At 31.6% G+C, this 26,404-nt stretch overlaps 3 protein-coding genes across 3 annotated transcripts; 1 reads left to right on the top strand and 2 right to left on the bottom strand.

The window, feature by feature from the left end:
* Positions 1-2,382: 2,382 nt before the first annotated feature.
* Positions 2,383-3,799, bottom strand: LOC111789935 (zinc-finger homeodomain protein 9-like). The gene has a single exon (XM_023670662.2). The coding sequence runs from the start codon at positions 3,481-3,483 to the stop codon at positions 2,614-2,616; it is 870 nt and encodes a 289-aa protein (XP_023526430.2). The 5' UTR covers positions 3,484-3,799; the 3' UTR covers positions 2,383-2,613.
* A 10,186-nt stretch (positions 3,800-13,985) lies between these two features.
* Positions 13,986-15,247, top strand: GASA4 (GAST1 protein homolog 4). The gene is made up of 4 exons (XM_023672505.2): positions 13,986-14,150; positions 14,263-14,298; positions 14,614-14,647; positions 14,762-15,247. The coding sequence occupies exons 1-4, from the start codon at positions 14,082-14,084 to the stop codon at positions 14,941-14,943; spliced, it is 321 nt and encodes a 106-aa protein (XP_023528273.1). The 5' UTR covers positions 13,986-14,081; the 3' UTR covers positions 14,944-15,247.
* Positions 15,248-16,444: 1,197 nt separating this feature from the next.
* On the bottom strand, positions 16,445-18,955 carry LOC111791241 (aquaporin NIP2-1). The gene is made up of 5 exons (XM_023672504.2): positions 18,776-18,955; positions 18,470-18,694; positions 17,183-17,377; positions 17,035-17,096; positions 16,445-16,897 (listed from the first exon to the last, which is right to left on the bottom strand). The coding sequence occupies exons 1-5, from the start codon at positions 18,905-18,907 to the stop codon at positions 16,717-16,719; spliced, it is 795 nt and encodes a 264-aa protein (XP_023528272.2). The 5' UTR covers positions 18,908-18,955; the 3' UTR covers positions 16,445-16,716.
* Positions 18,956-26,404: the final 7,449 nt, after the last annotated feature.

Raw genomic sequence — 26,404 nt, 5'->3', positions numbered from 1 at the left:
CCAACAGTATGCTTTTATAACGTGGCAGTTGACTGGAGAATAACAGGCTGACGAGGATTCCACTTGGACCAAATGGAATATGACACGTGGTGATTTTTGTTTGAATAAGAAAAAGGGGGAAATTACAGGCTGACGAGGATGAATATGAAGACAAAAAGCGACGCTCTCAAATTTTCTCATTTCGAATTATTAAAGAAAATATAAGTAAATAAAAAGCCCACGGCCACTTCATGAGCGTAAAGGCGCATGTGATGCACGCTCCTGGGGCAATGCCTTTAGGCGCGTGAGTAAGCGGAATTTTTTACTCTGCGTTTCGCTTTACTATTTTTGGGTGAGGCATTCTTTTCTTCCACCATTTTTACTCCAATTCGCGATATTCTCTTTTTTTTTCTCACTTTCATTTCACATTTGAATCACCTTTAGATTTCATGTTCTCATTACTTGATTCTTAGTGCTAACTCGTTAGATTGTAAGTGGAATAATAAGCTCTCTCGAGTTCAATCGAGTCCCAAATATTCTATAAAAAGAGTAGGTTGTGACCTCTACATGTGGAGCGACATCACCCATGTGAGAATCGAAACATAAAGTGTCATGATGCGATCAAGAAATATGACACATCATAACACTGAACATCCTTCTGTAGATTGATATTAAAACACAATATTTTGCAAATTAAAATCAATATTAGGTGACAATGATAAAACTAAACAACCCAAATAAATTGTCCTCTTAAGTGATGTAAGATTAGACTCCTGTCGAATCCATGCCTGTCCAATCATGCAACTTTTGAAGCATTTCACGCTTATACTTGGATAATATTTCACATAATCAAATATCAATGATTTTATTTAGGAAAACAAGATTGATTAGACTTAGTTTTGTATATATGAAATTTTGGGAATCTACCTTCATGTTAATCCATTTTGATTTCACCGAAATAATAGTGGATCCACGCTTAGGATTCGAAATACAGGTTTAGCATCACCCATACAACATAGTCACATTGATTATCCTCGTACACCAGTACGAATCTTTCCCGCATGTTTTGTCCTCCTTCACATGTATCTCACATAAAACGCTTAACCATAAGGGTTACCCAGCATTTATAGAAAGAAGAACTGTCCAAGTTTGAAAGTCCAAAAAAGAGGCACAAATGGGTGAGCATGAGGTAACGAAGAGAAGGGGTTGTGTTGTGTAAGGTTCACAACTTTCTAATCATGGAATTGGAAGGTCTTAGTCAAGCACCAGTCCGCTTTCATAATTAGTTGTCTTTCTTGGACGCGTATATTAAGAAGAAGTTTTCACATCCCTATAAAAAATGGTTAGTTCATGTTTTCAACCGATGCGAGATCTAGTGTATGGTAGGTAGCGGAAGAGACGGGCATGGGGTATGAAAGCAAAAGGAAAGTACATGAAAACAGCTGTATCCAAAGAAAAAGAGGGTTCAATGGCTTCCGATTTAGTAGCCCTATCAACTTTATTGCACTTCACCAACTTCAGATTTGCTAGCCCTCCCATCTTTTTCATTTTTTAAAAACCTTTTTTAAATACATAAATTCCATAATTAATAATAACATCCTCCACCATTTCATTCCTTAGAATTTAAATACTACTTTATGTTTTTAAAATAATAATAATAATGGGGAAAGAGATGATTAATTAGTAGTTAATGACCAAAAGATTAAACAAAGCTTAAAAGTGATCATGCAAATCAAGAGACAAGACACTTGGAAGTACAACTCCCATCATCATCCTTATTATTTAAATAATACATAAATAAAATATAGTATCTAAGCTTACCTTAAAAGGGAAGTTTATAATATTAAACAACATTAATCAAAAAAATTAAATAATTTGTTATATAATTTTATGGGATAAAAACCCCAAACGCTAACAAACAACAACAAAGATTGCTACGCCTTTGCTTGTTTGTTTGCTCTTTGAGGAATATTAAAAAGGCGTTCCCACTTTTGCTAATATAACCCTAAGCTTTCATATATTCTCAATTAATCATATAAATTATTCCATAAATTTTTTTAAAAATAAATAAATAAAAAGAAAAGAATACTGTGTTGTTCAAATCCTTGGGATAGTCTGGAATAATTTACAGGAACCAAAACGCTTTCTGCTGCTTTCTCGCAGACACAAGATAAGAACAAATCTCTCTCTCCTCTTCTCTCTCTCTAAATCTGATTTAATTAAAATAATAATAATAAAATTGAAGATCAAGAATTGATTTGCTTAATTAGCGATACTAATTGGGATTCCCTGATGATGGGGTTGTTTAATTATTAAAATTTTTGAGATTAGGAGGAGGAAGAAGAAGAAGGGAGAAGATGATTAAGTGGGTAATTGAAGTAATTAGTGGTGGTGATTGATGGGTTTATGATGAACTATGGATATATTTCAATTCCAAGGTGATGTTCTGGTTAATTTAATTGGAAACAGGATGAGAAAATATTGAAATGTAATTAGAAAATGAACTTGAGAAATTAAAAGAGGGCAAAAAAGAACAATAAAAAAGAAAAAAAAAAAGAAAAAAAAGAAAAAAAAGATGCTTACTCTTCTATCTCTGATACTCTCTGCTAACATCCATCCATCAATTTATTCAGATCAAGATGAAGAAGATGACCCATTTGCGGCGGCGTGTGGCTCGTTGCCGCCGTTCATTTTGTCATCGCCGTCGCCGTCGCCACCGCTGCCGTTGGTGTTCTGGGTGCCGTCTTTTTTCCCCAAAGTGTTCTTGTTGTTGTGCATCCAAACTTTGAGAACGCCTCTGTCTACTCCGACGTTGTTGCAGAATTCTTGGATCATATCTTCGTCTCGTTTTTGAATCTTCCAACCCACTTTTTCTGCAAATTCATACATTTTTTCCTTTTGATTTTGAGTGAATTTTGTTCTGAATCGCTTTCTCGAATTGGGGCTTGGAGTCAGAATCGAGTGGTGGAATCCACCGCTGGCGTTTTCCGGCAGTCCGCCGGAAAGGGCAAGAAGCATGTGGGGAGCTGAAGGGTAGTAGGAGGAAGAGATCGGTGGAGGAGAGGCAGAGCTTGGGCTTCGATTTGCTGCAGGTGGCGGTGGGTGGTGGCGATGGTGAGGTTGGTACTCAATGATATGGGTTGTCGTCGGGGTGGCGATTGAGTCCTCCGGCTCACGGCGGTGGAAATTCCGGTGGCAGCCGCAAGCAGCGCATTTAAGGGAAGTGGGATCGGAGGCGGTGGCGGTAGAGGAAGGCATGAACTCGCCACAGCCGTCCAAAGCATGGGCACCTAAACTGGCGGCGTGATTCTTGAGGCATTCTTTGTAGACGACAGGCGGTGGGGTGTTATGGTGGCGCTTGAGGACACCGTTGGTGAAAGGGTGAGATTTGGTGGTGGGTTGGATTTTGATGGGTGTGTCGGTGTCTAATTCAGGGGATTTGACAGGTCCTCCGCCGGTGGTAATGGCGGCAACGGCGGTGGAAATCGCAGGAGTCAAGTCCATGTCTGAAACATTTAGTGTAACTCAAAAAAAAAATTAAAAAAAAAAAAGGGAATTAAAATAAAGAAAAATGAAACACCCCTTTTAAAAGAGCCTCAAAACCCTTTAGAACAAAAAAGAATTAAAATGAAAATTAAAAATTGAAGAACTTGAAAAAAACCCAAGTGGAGAAAATTGGGAGAAAACAACAAGAGAAAAAGAAATTTAGGGAAGCACTGGGTTTGAACATTACAAGTCGGAGACCAGAAACCAGAGAAATGAGAGACAGAAGAAGAAGAAGAAGAAGAAGAGGAAAAAAGGAGATGATGATGAGCAGTGATGACTGTTGATAATAATAATAATAATAATAATAATAATAATAATAACAAGTTTTATTTTATTTTATTTTTAAAAGATAATAATAATTTAAATAAATAAATAAATAAATAAATCTGGGGTTGAGTTTTGTGGTGGTACTTGTAAACCCAAGTTAAGTTTGTTAGTTTTCTAAACTCTAACTATGGTTTTGTAGTGTGTGGTTAAGTTTCAGAGAGTGGGGTCCACTTGGGGTTACATCTTTCTGTATGTGTAATAAATAAAAAAGAGGGGATTTTATTTTTATTTTTATTTAAAATAAAAAGAAAAGAAAAGAAATAGAGAAATAATTCACCGGGTTGAGGGAATTTATGACTCGGGGATTATGGACCGAGTTGACTCGGTTAATAATTTTATTGTGTATTTTTTGTTTAATTTATTTGTTGTGGTGGTTCAGTGAATTTTGGTCTCCCATAATTTGACTGCGTTTGTGTGTAATCTATTTCTTAATTTTGTCAACAGCATGGACCGCTTTTATTGCACTTTTTTCCCTTTCCTTTATTCTTTATTTATTTATTTTTCTATCAATATTTGTTTTTTATTCTTTTTTTTTTAATTATGAATTTGATTCTTATGAATTGGAATGATTTGTGAACGAAGAAAATTTATTTTTTAAATAAAACATTTTTTTTCATAAATACTTCAAAAAAAAATTAATAATTTGAAGATAACTTTTAACCTTCTCTGTTTAAAAATGCATTTTTTTCTACCACTTACTCCCAAAATGCTAGTTTTAGTTATTCTTGTAATTTTAAAATATTTAATATCATCAATATAGTTTTAAAATTTTTTATTCATTTCTTACCATTTGGTTAAATCCTTAACTATAATTCAAGAGCAAACTCAATCTTTTCTACCGTCCAAGATCAAACAGATACAAGTATTTGAATTTTGTAGGAATACACAACAACTTTTTATTACAGTAAATTTACAATTTGAGCACTCACAACTATTTTCTTACCGTACAATATAAGAAAAATAAAATTGAAAGCTTAGAGAATAGGAAGGTTTTAGAAGATTGAAGATTGAAGAATCATAAAATTTGTGTATTTTAAAATATGGGGAAGATAATCTGTTTAAATAGAGAAGAAAAAATGAAAAAAAAAAAAAAAAGAATTAATATTGATCATGGTTAAAAGAGAAATGAGATTAAAAATAAATAAGAAGGAAAAATTTTTCAAATTTATTTTTTAATATAATAATACAATAAAAAAAAATAATAATGAGTAAATATTAGATTCAAATTACTAATATTAGGTATAACTAATTTTATTTAGATATTAAAAAAAAAAAAAAAAAAAAAAACTTTACCTTTGTTGCTCTTCTAAAATTATAAGTGTCATATTTTGATTTGTCAATTATTTTAATTTTACTGTCATATCATCAAATTGGATATTTTGTCTCGACTGTAATTTTTTTTGTTTTAATTCTAATTTGAGTGATTGAGAATTCCCAATTTTATAGGTTCAAAATACTAAAATTTGTTATTAATTAAAAGATATTTTGAACCAAACATCAATAAATAATAATAATAATTAAAAAAAAAAAAAAGCCAACAATAAATACAAAAGTTAAAACTAGAATTTGGAGTTATAGTGGCAACTAAATTTATTGAAATAACAAAAAGAGGATATTTTATAAAATATTGAATAAATAATAGATGAAAATCATGGGACGTGTCATGTTTCATTAATGCGTGTGTTCGAGTGAATTTATGCCCTTCATTTTACTGCAAAAAAAAATCTCTAATGAAATAATATCCATAGTCAAGAATTGGAAAGAATTTTTTTTTATAAATTTAAGGATATAATTAAAATCATTCAATAATCTAAAATTAAAAATTCAACCTTTTCAAAATATAAATATGTGAATAAATGGATGTAATTTTCAAAACAATTAGACAGTCAACAAATAAAAATAGCTAGTTTTCAAAATATCTATTATTTTAGCCTTTTAAATTTCAACTATACATTTTATTAATCTATGTTTATATTTTAGTTGATTTTGTCGTTATAAAACTTTACAAAACTTTTAATTTTTTCATTCCCTTCGTTGTGGATGTTATGTTGATATACATCCATAGTTTTCAAACATTAGGATAAACACTATTTATTATTAATATACATAAATTCCAAATTTGACATAAATGTAAAAATATATAGACGATGATTTTTGTTTTTTAATTTGTTGGAAAATATATAAATATTTTTATTAACATAGTTGCCAGGGTTAAAATTGTAATTTAGAAAGATGCTTAATTATTTATTAAAAAAGGCAACATCATTTTCGAAGGGACCTAAATTTTCATCAAAAATCTTAATTATTCTTTGGCAACGTGGAAGGCGAACGACCAAAACTATGGCAATCGTTGTAACAAATCAAAAAAGAGAATTAATAATAATAATAATAATAATAAATAGTAATTTTCATGTGGTCAAAAATATCCTTGGAAAGCTAAGATATTTACACAACGGGACGGACTTATGTTTGTCTTCCTTAATCTCCACATTTAATTACAATCCTGCCTGTTTCGTACTTATCAGAACTGTTGGGCACCCCTTCCACGTGCCGTACACGTGTGCCTCAGTCCTCATCCTACGCGCCACGTGTCCTTCCACTAATTCAAATAAGTCAATGTTAATGGTGGATTGGAAAAAGTCAAATTGAATATAATAATCATCAATAAATGTCCTTCTACTCATTAATTAATTAGGATGGCCTTTAATTTTCATTTTTGTCCCACTAACTTTCCAATTTTTCTAAAATATCTGCTTTAATGCTTACCAAAGAAAATAAATAATTTTGTTTTTAGGTCAATAAATTGGAATATCAAATGTTAACTTTTTTTATTCTTTTCTACGAATTGAATAATATTTTATTTTTAAATTTATGAGACAAAATTTCATGAAATGATTATGATGTCAAGTATACAGTGCTTAATACATACGCAACTTAATATATTTCTTTAAATTTTAATTGTTAGGTGAGATTTTCACTATTTTTATTATTTTTTGAATTTTTTGAATTTGAGAGAAATATTAAATGAGTGAGTATTAAATAGAAAATTAATGGTAGGATCAAACTGAAAATTTGAAATTCGAAAATGGACGTTTTGAATATTTTTGGACCACTTTTTAAGAAAATAAAAACAAAATAGATATTTCTGAAAACTTTTTTTTTTTTTTTCAAAAATTAAAATTAGAAGAGGAACGAAGGATTGAGATATGGTTGTGTGCGACGCACCTTATGGAGGATCGTAGTGATGAGAGATAATAAGCCGTTAGATTTGGCACGGAAATTTGCGGGACTTAATTCGAGTTATTTGATTGATTGATTGACTGGATTAATTTTGTTTGACGTCATCAAACCAATGAAATTGCAGCTATGGTTTTATTATAGAAAAGCGTGCAAAGAGAACGGTTGTATTGAAACTCACAAATACGATAATTTATTGCAAACAAATTCCTACTTTTTTTAAAAAATGCTTTAAAATATAATTTTAATTCATTTTATTTTCTTTTGTGCATATTATATCTCTAATAAATTTTAAATTTTCAAGTATAAATATTATTTTTATGATAGTTCATAGTAAAATTTTGTATTAATATTTTTAATTTAAAAAAAATATATGGATCTATATTTCTTCGCCTTTAAATTATTGTGAGATCTTACAATCCCACGTTCGTGGTGAAGGAGAACAAAACACCATTTATAAGAGTGGAAATCTTACACTAACATAAGCGTTTTAAATATTTGAGTAAAAGTGTAAAGATGACAATATCTACGAGCAAAATGATTGGAAGGTAGAAAATAAAAGAAGGGATTATATTATGAGGTATTGATGAATATGGCTTGAAAAACAAGTTATGAAAAAAATGGTTGAGGATTTTGTGAGTGGTAACACCAAAGTAGTTGACAAACCCACATGGGGATTCATATTTTCAGACAACTTCATCATCATCATCATTTTTATTTTCTTTCATTTTTACACCAATTTCCTCCTCCTCATTCCTCATCAATGTTATTTGCAGACCTTCACATGCATTCTGCCCTACATTTTCATTTTTTTTTTTTTTTTTTCTTTTCAAACAAATTATTTTAAAAATTCAAATCAAATTCATCGTTACGATTAATCACTGTCTCTCATAGTTCAAAATCTTATCTTTTATGTTATGTCGTGTCATTTTATATTTATATTTAAGTCGACAGTATTGTAGAATGTTAGGTCACGAATTTAATTTAGCATTCTAATTAGAAAATGTAAAGAAAAGAAAAATTGAAAAAAAGAAGAGGGGAAAAGTAGAAGGGAAGTTAAAAGGACAAAAGGGAGGGCACCTGGCGTGGATGTGGGGCAGAGGGTCCCTTGGAAAAGAAAAGGGGAGGAGGAGGAGGAGGAGGAGGAGGAGGAGGAGGGTGGTGGTGGTGGTGGTGGTGGTGGTGGTGGGGCTGTGCATGATGATCAGAGGAGGGTCCTGTAACAAGGACAGGGCACCCTACGCATACCTAAACATAAACCTAAACCAAAACCAATTTTCCATTGCTTACAAGAAGAGGGGACAGCACAGCCGACAACCTCATTCATTTTGATTTTGTATCATACTTCCCTGCACTTCATCTTCAACCTTTTCCTATGTTCTTTAACTTTCCCTCCTCTCCCTTTTCATTTCTTTCAAATCCATCTCTTTTTCTTTCTTATATCCTAATCAAAACCTAAATCCTCGATCAGATCCTACATTGAGAAGAAAAAAAACGAAACATTTTTTTATAACAGTCAAATCTTCTTCTTCTGTTAGACATGTTTTAAAAATAAAAATCCAAAAATGACAATATTTCCTAACGTGGGCTTGATGTCGTAACAAATAGATCAAAACTAGGCACCGAGCGACGTGCAAACCTTCTTTACAAAGGTATAGAAATATCTCGCTCACTAAAAATCTTGAGGAGAAGTCCGAAGGAAAAAACTAAAAAAAAATACATTTTCTTTTTTTCCAGAACCTCGAGGGAGCTCGAAAAAAAAATCACAAAGAGGACAATATTTCGTAGTAGACACGTTTTAAAAACCTTGAGTGAACTCGAAAGAAAAATTCCAAATTGGATAACATCTGGTAGTGGTGGGCTTGAGCTGTTACAAAAAAATTTGTTCAACTTTAAATTTAAAAGTTTAAGGATATATTAGACATAAAGTTGAAAAGTCACCTACTAATTCAATTATATATATATATTTTTTTTATGTAATATAAATATTTTATCATTTTTTTCACATAAATAAGCCTAATATATATATATATATATATATATATATTTACTCACTTTATTTCCAACTAGCTTTTACTTTCTATAAAGTTTTCCTTTTAATTTCTTACTTTTTAAAAAACATACCAACAGTCCTACTTTTGTATGAGAAGTTGAGAAATAAATTGAAAATTAGTAAATAATAATAATAATAATAATATTGGTTATTCAAAATACAAATTATTAGGGGAATATATTAGATTTGAAAAAAAAAAAAAAAAAGAGTAATAATATTTTAGGGTAAAGTATTTAAAAATATTATAGTGTTGTTTGAATATTGAGTTGTGAAAAGTGAAAATCTCTGAATCAAAATCCACTTGTCCACCAAAATGTGTACAAAATTACTTAATTTTTTTAAAAAATTCAATCCCTCATTTAACACAATTCAAATATTTTAAGAAGCACATTTTATAAAGTTTATGATTTGATTAGACGTAATCTTAAAAGTTCAAGTTTTTACCAAAATAAATATGATGAACAAGGATTTTGACGGTAGATCCGACACAATCCTTTATAAATAGTCAATCCTAACTCTATAAAACAATTATTAAATAAAGTCATACCTTTTATTTGAAATGGAACTAAATTTAACCTAAGATCTATGGCAACTCACATTAATTTTTGGTCAAAGTGAGGTAGTAGTAATTAAAAAGATGTAGAAGTAAATGAATGAATATTAGTGGGTGACAGCAAATGGAGATCCTTTTGTGGTAGGTTTTATGAGTAAAGAAGGCAACCCTAAATGCAACACTAGCTTAGCCTTTTCCTTTTTAGCTTCCCCATTGTACTTATAAATGAAAAAAATTAGAATCCAAAGATAATATATGGCAGCCTTACCAAAAATTTCCCATTATATACTCTATCCATCCATGCTAAAACATGAAATCATTCCTCTACTAACCTAGAACGAACCTAGAACGAGGGTTCGTAAGGGTTTACGTTGTTTTCAAATCATATCACTCATTCTTTTAACCTACATTACATCTAACAATTACGCATTATGTTTTTCGCACGGATAGAGATGGAAACATACTCATTTTTCTAACACTTTTTTTATTTTAAATTAACCACAATTTTAAGATTTTGAAGTGTTAGGTGCAAAGTGGAGTAAAATGGATGTTTTGTTTGTTCTAAAATTTCTGATTCTGACAAATTCAGACCAGAAAATGGGCCCAAACTTTTGGGCCCCTTAAATACGCCTGACCCATCTAAATAAGTGTTTGAACGGGCCCATTGGAGATGACAGTGGGCTTTCAGCTTAAAAAGGACATTTTGTCTCAACAAGCCCATTAAATAACTAGGCACAGGCCCAGGCCCAAGTTGAATATTTGAAAGAAAAAAAAAGGTGAAAGTATTATTTGATTAAATAATTACGCAATGATTTAAGGCATAGAATATTGGGGGAGGGGAGTGTCCATGTGAAGGAACAAAAGCCACCCACCACCCACATGCATTTCAAACCCTTCTTCTTTATCCTTTTTCTAAATGCATTCATTAATACCCTCAACTTTTTCAACTTTATTACTTTTACCAATTAATTACTTGAAGGAAAGAAAAGGAAAGATTGTCCAAGTTGGGCGTTGGAGTGTGCTTGCCAGTGCCACTCCAATTACTTAGCGACCGACTGTGTCCATGTGAGTATCTTAATGCGCAGCACATGCATCCCCTATTTTTATAACAATTATATCATCTTTGATGGGATGGATTTGGCCCTTTCACTTTCGATTATCTTTTTTTTTTTTTTTTTTTTCTTTTTTAAAAATATTTATACTCAAATATGATTTCTATAAATTTTATTAAATATATGAAAATTATTATTATTATTTTTTTTTTTGGAGGATATTTGGAAGAAGAGATCCGGTGATTTTATTGTGTTTTATTTTATTATAATCTCTGTCTCTCTCCTCTTTCCTAATAATTGAGGATTCGTTTCCTCACCGACAACCCACACTCTCCCTTATTTTAATTTTTTTTAATTTACAAAAATAAAAAAACATATCCATCTTGAAAAATAAGTCCTTTTTTTTCTTTTTCTTTTATGTCTATGATCAAGTGGATTTTAAATACTTTAATTCTTGATTATTATATTTTTATTTAATAGTGATGTTGATCTGACATTTGTCTGCTTTTCTTATGACGTGTCACATCCCTCCGTATAGAATTACTTAAAAAAAATACGTTCAAATATAAAGTTTTTATGATTGAGCCACTTAAAGTAATGTAATAGTTATTCTATGCTTCTGGTTGCTTTCGTTGAGATGTGGTCACAACTTATTTATGCATCATTCATTTACTCGAATGTTACATGCACACTACCTTCAATCTTGGTTCATCCTCAAGCTTACTAAGAGATGTAATACCATTTGTACCAAAACATGCCCAGGATTCAAATCTAGATTTGGCACCGGATAGCTTTGACATTATTTTGCGTCCGCTGCAACATTGTCACATTACATACTCCTCACTTCAACTATTCCTTAAGACTAACGTGAATTATTTCAACATGTTTTGTATCTACGACTTAAAAAAAATCAAATCATGAATTAATTACTGTTTGGATTTGATATTTTTATTTGTACCAACGGAAAGATAAATGTGTTGATATGTTTGGAGAAGTAAAATATAAATGGCAGCCAAAATTTATTAGTTTGTAGTAATTATATTGATTAATGCAATAAATAAGTATATGTTTTCACAAGTAATAAGGCCCCCTTCATTTAACCATATCCTGCCACCACTCAAACATTAATACCCTCGAAGCTCCTCCACTTTAGAGGACTGCGTTTGGTTACACCACCTCGTGCCAACCAATAACTAGAGGACTGATTTTGATGTGGTTCAAGAACCTAGTATTTGTAACAGCCCGAGTTCGGAGTTAACATATATTATATTTTTTAAGCTTTAACGCTTACCCTCCCTCAAGGTTTTTAAAATGGGTATTTTTCGTTCAATTCACCCATCTTTTGGGGCCAGCAACCTCGCTGACATTAATTCTTTCTTTTCAATTGATATAGGATATAGTAGTAGGTTTTGATATGATCTTTTTATCTTTTGACACGTGTCATTTTAAAATGGAATTAATTAAGTAATTAAAAAAAAAAAAGAATAGTGAGAAGGTAAAAGGAGAGGTGTCGGTGAATGTGTATGGGATAAAAAAGAAAAACTGGGAGGGGGGGGGGGGGGGGGGGGGCCCACGTCATTTACATCTAATAAGCGCAAAAGTATTTCGGTCAAACAGATTGATTGCTTTGCAGCCTTTTCTCACGTGCTTATGTTACCCTTTTTACCCTGCAAACACAAAAAATAAAATAAAAAATGAAAAATAAAATCGATGAAGCATTTTAATTAAATTGTTGCATAAAAAAATTACAATATATTTGATTAAAAAAAATATAAAAAATAAATTATGGATTATTGGCGTTATAAGTTTGTAGAAACATTTGCATGTGGGGTTTATGAAATTAGGGAGATCTACCAATATTTGTTTACAACTTTTTGTACTACAAAAATGGATGATCGTATTCAATTAAATAAGACCATCTCCATGTGTATCATTATTATGTATCGCACTATGTATAGCTTAAATACGAATGCTTCATTGTATTATTCCCCTTTAAGTCTTATTATATATATAATTACAAATTCGATTAAGAAAATAACTCGAATTCACGCCCTTTCAGGAATCAATGCCTCGAAAACAGAAAAAAAAAAAAAAAAAGTAAAAAAGAAAAAAAAAGCGAAAATTGCGGAAAGTTTTCGACAGTCATGTACAATCTTAGTGGGACCCACAATTTCCAACTACCTAACTAACCTCGCCTTCCCCTTCTTCAATGCACCGTCCCTCCCTCTTCTTTCGCAATTTTCCAAAAAACTCCCTCCCTTCTTTCCAAATTTTTGTTTAAATTAAATTACATTTTAAAATTCAACATGTCTAAATTCAAATAAATAAATAAATCTTTAGAATTCTGTTTATTTGTATTTTTTAGTTTTAATAAATCAATAAACTGTTAATAAATCATATTTATTCATGAACTATAATAAAATTAATTAAGCAAAGTAATGCCTGCTTTTTATTTAAAGAACTAAAAGAAATTTAAAAAAGTGTATACAACTCTACTTGTTATTATATTAAATTTATTGCTTTTCCTCCGGATGGAGTGACATGATGTATTAAATAATGCGTTGTTTATAAGTCATCTAACATTTTAGACTTAATTTTTGTGTTCTTTCAATTTTTCAAACTCAATCTTATCCTTCCAGATAATTTTATGGATGAGGCGAAGTGACTGCCTAATTGGTTGGCTATTGTTCCAACCCAATGGTTAACGACCCTCCTCCCCTCTCTCTTAAATATTCAGGTGGTTTGAACTTAGGTGTCTCGATTGTTTGTCTCTATGAAGCTTTGGTGGGTGTTGGTTCTCTAGGGCCTCAATCTAGTAATTTCTAGTGGGTGCCCGTGGTCTACCTGGTGTGCTTTTTTATTTTATTGACGCGTGCAGGAGCTGTTTGCTGGTTTTCATTTTTTTAGGGAAGTGTTAAAGCAGGTTGAGAATTAAAATTCAATTAAATCAAACTTAAATTATGATTGTAAAAATTAAGGGATTGAATTATATAAAAGTACTACGGTTATATGACATTATTTTATAATTTATGGAAAAGATTGTTATTTATTTGTTTTTTTTTTTTTAAAGGACCTCAGCCGTTTGTATGATGTTGCCAAAACAGCGCGATTGACGGGGCCTGCGCATGTGCCATGAGACGGTCCAAATCGAAGCCATGGAAACCCGCAAGCATATGAGCGACAACACTCGATTATTTCCCACCTTCTTCTTCCTTCCGCCCCTTCTATTTATACCCACTGAGAATGAGGCCCCAAACTCAGCACCCCGCTTTCCCTTTTCTGCTTTCCCAGTCTCTTCCATTTCAAGCTTCTTCTCTTTTACCTTCACCTTCCAATGGCGATGGCTAAGTTCGCCGCTGTCCTGCTCTTGGCTCTCATTGCGTTTTCCATGCTTCAAACCACTGTGAGACCTTCTGCTCCGTTGTCTTACTACTCTTATGCTCAGTCCCTTTCCTTTCGTCTTGACAGAACTTAACTCACTCTGTTTTTGTTTGTGCTTCGATCTGTTTCTGTAGGTCATGGCTGGTAATGGACGTGGTGGTCGAAGCAGGGTAAAACTCTTTTTCTAGTTCTATGTTTGGTTTTAACTGGAAATCGGGGGTTTTTCATTGTGGCATTTTGTCGAACACCTTGTATGGTTGTGCTCACGTTTCGATTTGGTCTGTTCTTAATTCACTAATTTGATGTAGATCAGGCTTTTAAACAACGTAAATCACTTATTTGGCATTGCGACATTTTGTCGAACACTCCTACTTCTCTGCTAACTTAAATCAGGCTTTAGAAATCTAAGATCGACAATTTGTTTTTACGGCATTTTGGGAAATACGTTGTAATTGTACTCACATTTTGTCGTTGGCTTTTTTCAGAACCCATACGGACCAGGGAGCGTCAAGATCTTCCGTAAGTATCCTCCTAATTCGAAATCCAAACAGTTTATGAGTCATTTTTGCGGCTCCTTTGGGTTGGATTTGTCCGGATTTGTGTCTGAAATGTGTGGTTATAAATAATGTACAGAATGCCCAAATCGGTGCGCCACTCGGTGCGGGAGGACACAATACCACAAACCATGCATGTTCTTCTGCCAAAAGTGCTGCAGGAAGTGCTTGTGTGTGCCCCCTGGCTACTATGGAAACAAAGCCGTGTGCCCTTGCTACAACAACTGGAAGACCAAGGAAGGGGGACCCAAATGCCCTTAAAAAACCAATTCGTTAATCTCCATATCCGTTTCCATTTCAATTTCCTCTGTTACTTTACTTTCCCCTTTGCATTTTCCCGCTAACTCCATCTCATTTGTGTCCCCTTCAACAAAATGGGGCTCTGTTATGTTTCTGTCATTGTCCACTGTTGGAGATGGGAAGAAACAGAGAGAAGAATGAAGAAATTTGTGACAGATTAGTGGGGACTTTTTGTTTTAAACTACCTTCCAAAGTGATTAGTGGGTTTGGATTATTTTTATATTATAATATATGAGCAATGAATGAAACATTTTGTTTCTATTTACATAGATGGTGTGAATTATGCTATGTATGTTTTATTGGCTTTGAGAACTGATATAATGATTAAACACAGAATCCTGTTTCTTTAATCTTTCGTTTCACTGTTTCCATGTGACACTCTCATTATTAGTCAAAACTCTGTCGTCCGCCTCACATGGATAGATTGACTCACTTCATCATCTGATCTTTAAATTTGAGAACTGTTGCTCAAATCTTGTTTTTATGCATTTTTAAGCTTGTCTTGAAAATGATAGCAACTCCAACCTTTTGAATGCTACAAACTAAACTAGCATACTACATTGAAACCTCCTTAAGAAAAATTAGACTCGGGTAGTTCAATTTAATTTCTATAGTAAGAATCCCACCAAATCATGTATCAATTTTGTAGCTTATAACATATTTGGTATTAGAGGATTATACCTAAAGCCCAATAAAGGTTTTGCACGGCCCATCTAATTTCTGGATCATACCTTTTGTTCTTTCAGCCTTCATTTTCGGCCCATCTTCGCTTTTTGAACACTACCTTATTTTATTTTGAATTTAATTTTAAATTTTGTATAATAACACCCATTAATAAAATAAACCATACATCATTAGCACTAAGTTTTCATATTAAATACTACTTACCCGCCCATCTAATAAAATAAACAGTTCTAGAAGTTGAATGATTTAAAATATATATGCATCCGTCATTAATCAATGTTTGAAGTTTCTTTCATATTTAAAATATTATATATACCTTCGAGTCTAACTAATTTATTAAAGAGAACACTTACAATGAAGAATTTCGGGAGTCAACTAATATAAATAGACTAAATGATTAAAATTTTAATTTCTAACTAACAATTATTTTGATATATTATCTTCAATAAATTTAAAAATAACAAATAATTTTTGTATCATTAATAATTTTATATTCAGTAAACTATGAGAAAATGATATTTAAAAGACTTTGGTTTTGAAGCATTTAATAATATCCATATTTTAAAGTTTTTTCCAATTCAAGTTATTATAATAAATTCTATAGGTCGTCTGCTTCTTATATTCCTCACAATCAATCTAAATTTTCTAACAATTTTGGGAGTCAACTAAATTTAAAAATAAAAAATAAAAAATAAATTTATTATTATTATTATTATTATTATTCTATTAGTATTAATAAAATCTGAAAGTCCATGAAATAAAAAGAAAAACAAAAAAGTAGAGAACTAAAGGAGAAATCAATTTATAATTGATTATTATACAAAATTCAGATCAAAGCTCACACTGGTACAACACAAAAATGAATCATCTATTTCAGATCCATTCTCTCAAGACTAAAGAAATGACATAACAAACTGATAAAAAAATAAGCTTTAATTTGATCACACATCTTTTATACAAGATACAGATTTTATAAAACAAACTCATTGAAGTGAATCGATGGAAAGATCATCACTTTTGAACGATTTGATATCATTCGCTGCGTGAATGTCATTGTAGACAAAGTTGATGTCCATGTTTTTCACTTGTTCGTATGAAATTATATGACCATGCCCCCAATAATGTCCCGGTAACTGGCCCGACTAGGTACACCCAGATCCCTTCGTAATGTGAACTTGCAATGGCGGGTCCTATTGATCTCGCGGGGTTCATGGACCCACCCGATATAGGCCTAGACATGGTTAACACAAACTTATTTCATGTTGGGGAAGCTTTTAATTTGAGATCTTGGTTAAGATCTTGCCCAAGTAACAACAAAGGTTTTATAGGTGAAAAATGCCAAAACCAAAAAGGTTTTTGTTTCCTTACCCGGCAAAGATGGACGTGATGCATACAGACGAACCTACTGCTATGCCTGCAAGCTCTCCTATCTGCCAAAATCAGAGCAAAAAACCGAATGAGATTCTGTTAAGAATGAGAAACATAAATGGGATCGAAAGTACGATATTGTTCTTACCGCTTTCGTGTCGGTAGCGACAGCGGAAGTGACAAACATCATACAGAAGGAGACAACAATCTCCACAATAAGTGCTTTAAACTCGGGTCCAGAAGGCGAAGTAGTCCCGAGTTCTTTAATTGGGTCCAATAATATGCGTAGTGTAAAGGCTGCCGATGTAGCTCCGCTTAATTGAGCTGCTGCATACAATGGAACCTGCAATAATTTACATAATTCGATAAACCTTCCTAAACTTTAAAAAGTTCCATTAATATTTACAAAATTCTCTTAAATTATTTTAATGGTTATTATTTATAAATTGGATTCTCAATTATTTGAAATAAATCAACCAAGGCTGCTGCATCACAGTAAGCATCTACCAATAGTTCTTATAACTTTATAAATATCTGCCAAGGTAGTGGGACCCGTCTTTAAAATATCTCCCCTACACCTCATCACGTCATTTCCTACGTGGCAGACTTTTTTCCTTTTTCCTATTTTCTTTTTGATGAAGTGGCACAAGTCATCATTACCACTAAATTTCCACTTAAATATAATAATCAATCCACGCCCGTCCAATAAAATATATGACTTATCAATTCATTTCATTCTTGTTTTCTTAATTGTTACGTAAACAGAGTACACTAATAATTCAAATTTGATATTTAATATATTATTATATAACTTTAATTTATTGAAAGAATTTACAATAATAAAAAAAAAAAAAACAAAATTATTATTATTTATTTATAATTGTGCCAGTCAGAACTAAATATTTTATTATTATTTTAAAATTAATTCAATAACTTAAATTCACCTTTACAATTTTGATATGACAAAAATTATTTTGTCATGCTCAAAATTAATTTTATTATATGATGTTTTTCTTCTTAAAAATAGGGAATCAAACATATAAATGATTATATAAAAATAAATTTTAATAAATCAGTAGTAAACAAATTATTTTCTCTAAAATTACTTACGTCTAAAAATGAGGAAAATCCGTTTCTGCCACTCTTACCAATTTTAACATTAAAAAGAAATAATAATGGCAGTAACGTAAATACAATATAAGTTATGAAATAAAAGTGTAAAATACTTATTTATCTATATTATTTTTAAAAAAATATATTTATTTATTTTTGGTAACATCCGTCGACATCGTTAATTGGACACGGTTGGTTGAGAGTTCAATATCCTCATTTTAAACCTTAAATTTAAAATAAAAAAGAAAATAAAAGGACAAGATGGTAATTTCACACAAAATTGGGGAAAAGGGGTTTAGGCGGAGGAGGAAGAAGAAGGGACCTGTTTCCACGGAAATCGCCTCACAGCGGCAAAAGCAAAAGTGACAGCAGGGTTCATATGGGCGCCGGAGATATGTCCGACGGCGTAAATCATCACCGTCACAATGAGCCCACCGGTCATCGACGCTCCAAGCTTCGACACTTGTCGCTCATCACTCACACTCAATGCCGCCGCTCCACAAGTGACAAACACAAGCAAATACGTCGCAATCACCTCCGCCACAAGCTAACCGTCGACAAAATTCACCGATCAGAAACCCATCGCTTGAAATCGAACAAAAATAGAACGTTAAAAAAGAATCCGTACCTTTTTTGAGAACTCGGGAGGGCAGAGTTGTTGAAATCGGTCGCGGAAGAAGGATTGGTGGGGATCGGAGTAATCGGTTCCGACGGAGATGAAGGCTTCTTCATGGGCGGCGCTCCAATTACCAGTCGCCATTTTTTGTTTTTCTTGGTTATGGAAATAAGGGTTCAGATAGTTCGAAAATTTGATGAAGGAAGTGAAATATCTTTATAGGCACAATATTAATTGGTATAGTGTCGTGTATATACGGACCAATTCACAAAATGTATTTATTAAATGTTATTTCTTTGGTTTCCTTTTCAAAAATTAATTTCTTTTTTTTTGGGTTAAAACATAATAGATAAGAACGTCCACTGGGCCCTTTTACAATAAAGTGAGGGGTAAAAACTTAAATTTATCTAAATTAAATTAACAAACAATAGTTTGTTCAAATGCCACGTGTTAGATTCGGACCGGTCTTCAATTCTTTATCTAAGAAATAAATGAATTAATAAAGATCCAACAGTATCCACCGTACACCTCATCGCCTTATTTCTTACGTGGCATAAATCGGGCTTCTCCTTTGTTTCGTTTTTTGATGAAGTGGCACAGTCATACGTCATGACCCCTAACTTCCCATTTAAAAACGTTAATAAGTAGTCCCATCTGCACATCCAACATAATAGACATATATATATATATATATATATATATATATATATAAATATAAATATGTAAGGTTTTTTTTTATTCTTCATTGTTAAGTAAGGGAATAGAGTTGCATTTTGTTTCTTCAAATATTGATATTTAACATGTTATATAACTTTATTTTATTTTAAATTTTTAGAAGTCAGAATTAATCTGAAATGGACTGATTAATTTTTTTTTAATTTAGTTTTTAAATTTGAAGAAAATAATTGGGTTATTACAATGGTGTGAAATTTTGTTGAGATATTTGTAAGTTTGTTCACAAATAAATAATTTCTAAATATAATAAATTTTATAATTTTTTGCTGTCATATTAAATACTTGACATGTGATAGATCTCATCACTGCTCGGATATTTTTATGTGCCTCTTGAGTCATTGAATGCAATAACTTGTTTAAGTGGAGAAGAATATCATAATTATACTAAGAAGAGTGTAGTGGTGACTTTAATGTTAGAATCAAGATTAGTGGCTACATTGGAGTGTTGCTTGTCTGAGCAAATGCAACGAAGGAGAACGAACATCGTCTAACATGCTAAGAAGAATGAGTATGATTGTCAAGATGAGGGTGCATACAAGAGTAGAACCGAAAATATCGTAAGTGATGTCAAAAATAAGATTCATAGAGACTAGATGGGCCTCGAGTCAATGCCTTGAAAGTTTGGGTTCCATCGTGAATTTGACAAGTAACTCTGCAATTAAATGCGTATAAATGAAACCTATAAGCTCGCTAACTTTGATATGAATCGAATACCAGACAAATGTTCTATACTAACAATTAACCCGTCTCATGTTTGATGTACATAGACGGAAAAGAAAATAAGAAAAGAAAAGAATTAAGAAAGTGTTGAAGTAGAGAAAAGATCCAAAAGTGATGAAATCTCTGTCGTGTTGTTTGGTGTAGTAAAGCATTTGCACATGGAAACAAACTAACAACTCAGCTTCCTTCATCGTACTCTACTACTACATAAAAAGTATATATATTAATGAGTTCGAGTTTTATATTAAATATTATTAAATTTTAGTTATTAACCTGATATATATTATAAATAAAGATTATTATTTTCTCAAAAACAAAAAATTGAGTAAAATATCTTATAAATCCAATCCTAATTACCATGGAGGGAACAAATTAAAGGAAAAAAAAGTAGTAAATTTATTTTTTATGAAAGAATTAAAAGTATTGTTGTTTATAGAAGGAAAGAAAAGAAAAATAAAAGATTATGATTCGGAGGTAGTAGCAACTTGGCCACTTGCGCCCACTTGGCACCACTCAATTAAATGCGTCTTTTCCCTTACGTTCCGTGCCGACCTTTTTGGACGAAGGGAGGGCAGGATGACCTAACAATAATTTTTAAAATTCTACACGTTTTCCTCTCAAATTAATGCCTAAATTTATTTAACCTAACCAACTTAGGTTAACATTAAAATTTCCCTCTATTATTATTTTAAATGCTGTAAAGTTAGATGGATCCAGAATTAAATTAATGCATTTATTTTACGGGTTATTATAATTGTTGTTGAGGTAAGGAAAAATAAATAAATAAATAATTAAGTCAATTTTGCTTAGGTTAGGTCGAGTTGACTAAATGCTACATTTTTTAAGAAAATATAAAAGAGTAGTCGTCCTTCCAGCTAACTAAAGACTGGAAAGCTCTAAGAACTCACCACCTTAGAACTTTCAAACCGTGGGGCTTCTTTTATTTTGTTTTTATTCTAATTATTTTTAATTTTAATTTTAATTTTAACTTTATTGTTTGTTCTCCTTGATTATCTTAAGCTCCATCCTGTGTGACATGTTAATAAATATAGGTTTGAAATGAAGTAGAAATGTTAGTGTACTTTAATGAATGAATTAATAATAATAATAATAATAATAATAAAATGACCCATTTAGATGATGATTTAAGCTGATTAAAACCATGGAAATAAGGATAAGGATGGTCTCTCCCAATAGAGTGGATTTTTTTGAGGTTTACACGGAACATATATCTATTTGTCGGTAATTTGGACAATTCTAGATTAAAAAAAATTGGGATTTTAAATTTACGAAATTGTCCCTGAAAACATTACTAAAAATATTAATATTATGATAGTTTTTTAAAATGATTAAAAATTCATAAAAAAAAAAAATAAAAGAAAAACCTTTCCTTTTTTAAAAATAAGATAAAATTTATTATCATTTGCTCAAATTAAAAGTTATATACTAAACGTGGATAGAAATATTGATATATGGACAAAAATTAAATTATTTGAAAATGGATAATTATGTAAAGTGGAAAGAAAATAATAAATATATTTTTTTAAAAAAATTAGATTTAATAGTGTAATAAAAAAGTGAAAGAAAAGGTATCCATATCCACATGTGCATGGTAAAGATGCATAATTATTATAAGAGACGAACAATAAAGATCACAACAAACAATCTCTTCCAATTATGTTTCAACTTCAAATCAATCAATTACAAAAACTCTATTTCTTTTTCTTTTTACTTTTTCTTCCTAGGAGTTTATGCTTGGGTTAGCGCGTGGGGCTCGAAAAAAGGTTTGGCGAGGACTAAATAAGAGTGTATTGAGTGAACTGTTGAGATGAAATTGGACATGCATTGTAGTAGCCCATGTTCACCGCTATCAAATATTGCCCTTTTTAAGTTTTACTTTTCAGTATCTTTTCTCCTCACTCACATGCATAGTAACGACCAAAAACAAAATTGTTTTGAATAAAACCAATTTAATGAAAATAAAATTTAAATACTACACCTCCAAAAATAATTCTATTTGGAGTATTTAAATTTAGGTATTTGTATGGCAGACCCATGGGTGGATTGTTGGTATCAAAGTCCAAGAGCCATCTGGCCCAAAAAAGAAGGTCCAAAGAAAGGCATCTCGAAGCTTGGCCCAGCTGGTACCCCATTTTGAGTACCTCAACTTTACCCATCTTTTCTCAACTATCAATAAATAAAATTCTTTTTGGACTTTAAAACACTCTAAAATAATAATTGTATTAGTTTGAATCTTAAAATTTTTATAAGTTAAACCTCCCACGTAAACTAATTTAGGGAATGATCAGTTTATAAGTGAAGAATATCAATTCCATTGGTGTGAGGCATTTTGAGGAAGCCCAAAGCAAAGCCATGAGAGCTTATACTCAAAATAGACAATATCATACCATTGCGGAGAGTCGTGTTCGTCTAACAAAACCAATTTTAGTTCGTGATTTAAAGTAAGTTTATTTCATTCAATTGAAGATGAATATCTAAACGAATAGGATTATATTCCGATTGATATTGATCGATATAGTCGTAGGTATATGCTTACGAGGTATATGCTCAACCATCATTTAACTTCAACTATATATTATACATGATATTATTTGCTTTTTACAACTCCAAGCCTTCCACTTTCATATCGGTTCGCAATCATTTATTTAAAGAAAGAACAATGTCATACTTCTTTTTGGATGGTTCACTATTTGAAGAATCATCCATTTTTTTTTTTTTTTTTGCCAACTATTTTATTCATTTCTTTAGAATGTAGCATTAGAAAGGTAGATATATCTTAATTATTGAATAATGGTTGTGCTCCGGAAAGAATCTCACCAATCCACTATACGAAGAATCCCACCAATTCATGGCCTACTTGTTTGTAATAGTTTAGTCTCTTCTAGTATTAACAATTCAGTCTCGTTGTAATAATTTAGTCTCTTTTATCATTTCAACCTTTCAAATTTAAAGAACACGTAGAACAATTGAGCGTGACGTCTCAAGAAAAGAAAAAAAGAAATCATAATGAAAAAGTATGAAAAGTTCTGTCCACTGCGTGGCATCTCTAGAATATGTGGGGGAAATAAAAGCACCTATGAGACAAAAATATCTTCCAAATTTAATTGCTATTTTTATGTTTTTAAATATTTATTTTTGTAAATTTAATAATATTTTATTAAATTGTAAATTTAGTTCTTCAAATTTCTTTCAAAATTATAAATTTTATTTCAAATAATTTATTAATTTTATTCAATATTAATTAGTTTATATTTTCCTTTTAGGTATTAGTGTGTAGCTTGTATTCTATTTAAATGTTGTGAATGTTAATGAAGAATGGACTCTATATCTCACGGGTACTTTTGATTCCGCCTATATTTGTTACACTTTCGATCTCAGCAATTTCTTTGAAATTATCTTTGTTCACTCCCAATTATTCAAATATGGGAACAAGAAAACCGTCAAAACATCTCTACCTTTTATAATATAATATAATAAAATTAGGATGAGTTTTATTAAGTGGCAAAATCTTGGTATCTAGAAGATTACAATCTTAAATGTAAAAATATTAAAATACTAAAAAATTTTGGAAAGCAAATCGTTGTGTAATCTTACCCACATAAAGTGTTATAAAGTGTTGGAGAGTGAGAGTGAGACACCCAAAACACATTGAATTCAGAAAATGTGGGCTCAATTTCTTATCTTCTTCTCCAACCTTTTCTGAAAATGGTGTCACTATACAGATTCTTCACTATTTTTGGTCGGTGTCAGCCCATGAGTTACTGCCCACCATATACTATTACTAACCTCATGGATAGTATCCACTTACTTTATCAGATTCTCATCATTCTTGCCTAACTTAGTGGGTGTGTTTTGTTGTGAGACTAAGACACTACAATCAACCTCACTTCCCGATTCTAAATTTTATTACTATGTCAGTCATACCTGTTAGAGAGGAGAACGAAACATTCTTTATAAAGATATGAAAACCAGCCTTTTTATTACAAGCTAACTATTTATTCTTAAAAGAAACTTGTTCTAAAGGGGTTGGATTGAACCCTGAAGGATGTGGACACGAGGCGGTATGCCAGTAAGGACGTTGGACTCTAGAAGGGGTTGGATTATGAGATCTCACATCGATTGGAAGAAAGAACGAAACATTTTTTTATAAAAGTGTGAAAACTTCTCCCTATTAAATGTATCCCGCTCGGAATAGAAAGCTAAACAGGGCTATAACTGCTAGCTTACTATTTATTCTTAAAAAAAACTTGTTCGTAAGGTAACTCGAATTCATTTGAAACTTCAGTTTGGAATCCGAATGAAATGGCATGGTTGCATAAGAATCACATTTTGATTTGTAGTGTCGTTCTCAAAATAAGAGGGACAGTTGATGTATTGAATGGAAGAATGAAATAAGTGGGGGACAGCTTCATTCATCAAGGAAGACCAAATTATATTCAACCAATTTCTTTACCTTTGTCCATAAATGGTTTAGGGTGAAGACAACCGAGCACCAACACTTCAATTTTTTAACAACCAAGTTGTTCGAAAATTATTGTTCATTGTAGTTATGACACTCGAGTAAAGAAGTGGTACATAAATGAAACAAGACCACATTCGAATGAGAGAGATCTTGAGAATAAGATAACTATGAAAAGCTTAAAAGTAATTAACAGTCACAACTTATACTAACTGATAAGATAAGGAATCAACTACAAGGGGGGTCAGATTCGGATTACCTTGTTGATCGAATATCTCAAGGCAAGAACATTGTTTGAGATTCGAATCACTCCAGAAGCAAGATCGATCATGTCTAGCTTCAATGATTCTTGTTGATCAAATATCTCAAGACAAGAACACTTGATTGAGATTCGAATCACTCCACAAGCAAGATTGATCATGTCGAGCTTGAATGATTCTACATGCAACCTAAACTATATAGAGTTGCAAAGAAACTTAGCCGTGGCTAAAGAAAGCACAAATGCTTCTTTTAATATATTTTTCAAGTCTACCTTACAAATACAACATACATGGCTTTATATAGCCTCAAAATGAAACTATTAAAGGCATTCCAAAAGTTGTAACATTCACACTTTATGACCATAATTAGCCATTATGTAAATGTAACCTAAATTAAATAAAAAGTCTTAAAATACAATAACTCTAAATTACTCTAAATTATAACCCACCCAAAATTTACAACAATCAAACTTTATTCTTCTTCAATGTAGCATGAATTGAAACATATTTTGATAATTTTGACAACCTGTTCTTCACATCTTCATTGAAGTATATTGTATGATTGATGTCTCTTGGTTCATATCATTCTCCACTTCTTCAAGAGGATTCGTCCTCGAATCTATTTGTGTAACTTTGCTGCAAAAAATAAGTTATGGAAATACGACGGACCTCACAACACTCTCTCAAGAGTATACGCTCAAGGAATTTTAGGACACTCTTTTTACACTCAGTTACACAAATGAATCTCTCATTCTCACCTCTCAAAATTTTAAATAGAGCAAAGATTGAATTTTGAACTCTGGGTTGATTAAAAACTAAGAAGATGAAAATAAATAAAAATCAAATTGAGAAGAAACGCAAAGGAAACATATATCCGATCTTGAGCCTGAAGCTCTGATACCAAATGATAAGATAAGGAATCAACTACAAGGGGGGTCAGATTCGGATTACCTTGTTGATCGAATATCTCAAGGCAAGAACATTGTTTGAGATTCGAATCACTCCAGAAGCAAGATCGATCATGTCTAGCTTCAATGATTCTTGTTGATCAAATATCTCAAGACAAGAACACTTGATTGAGATTCGAATCACTCCACAAGCAAGATTGATCATGTCGAGCTTGAATGATTCTACATGCAACCTAAACTATATAGAGTTGCAAAGAAACTTAGCCGTGGCTAAAGAAAGCACAAATGCTTCTTTTAATATATTTTTCAAGTCTACCTTACAAATACAACATACATGGCTTTATATAGCCTCAAAATGAAACTATTAAAGGCATTCCAAAAGTTGTAACATTCACACTTTATGACCATAATTAGCCATTATGTAAATGTAACCTAAATTAAATAAAAAGTCTTAAAATACAATAACTCTAAATTACTCTAAATTATAACCCACCCAAAATTTACAACAATCAAACTTTATTCTTCTTCAATGTAGCAT

Source organism: Cucurbita pepo, chromosome 3 (genome assembly GCF_057944985.1).
Source record: "Cucurbita pepo subsp. pepo isolate OVF chromosome 3, ASM5794498v1, whole genome shotgun sequence".
Taxonomy (NCBI): Eukaryota; Viridiplantae; Streptophyta; class Magnoliopsida; order Cucurbitales; family Cucurbitaceae; genus Cucurbita; species Cucurbita pepo.
The sequence above is the reverse complement of the archived record's forward strand: the minus strand, read 5'-3'. Positions and strand labels throughout refer to the sequence as shown.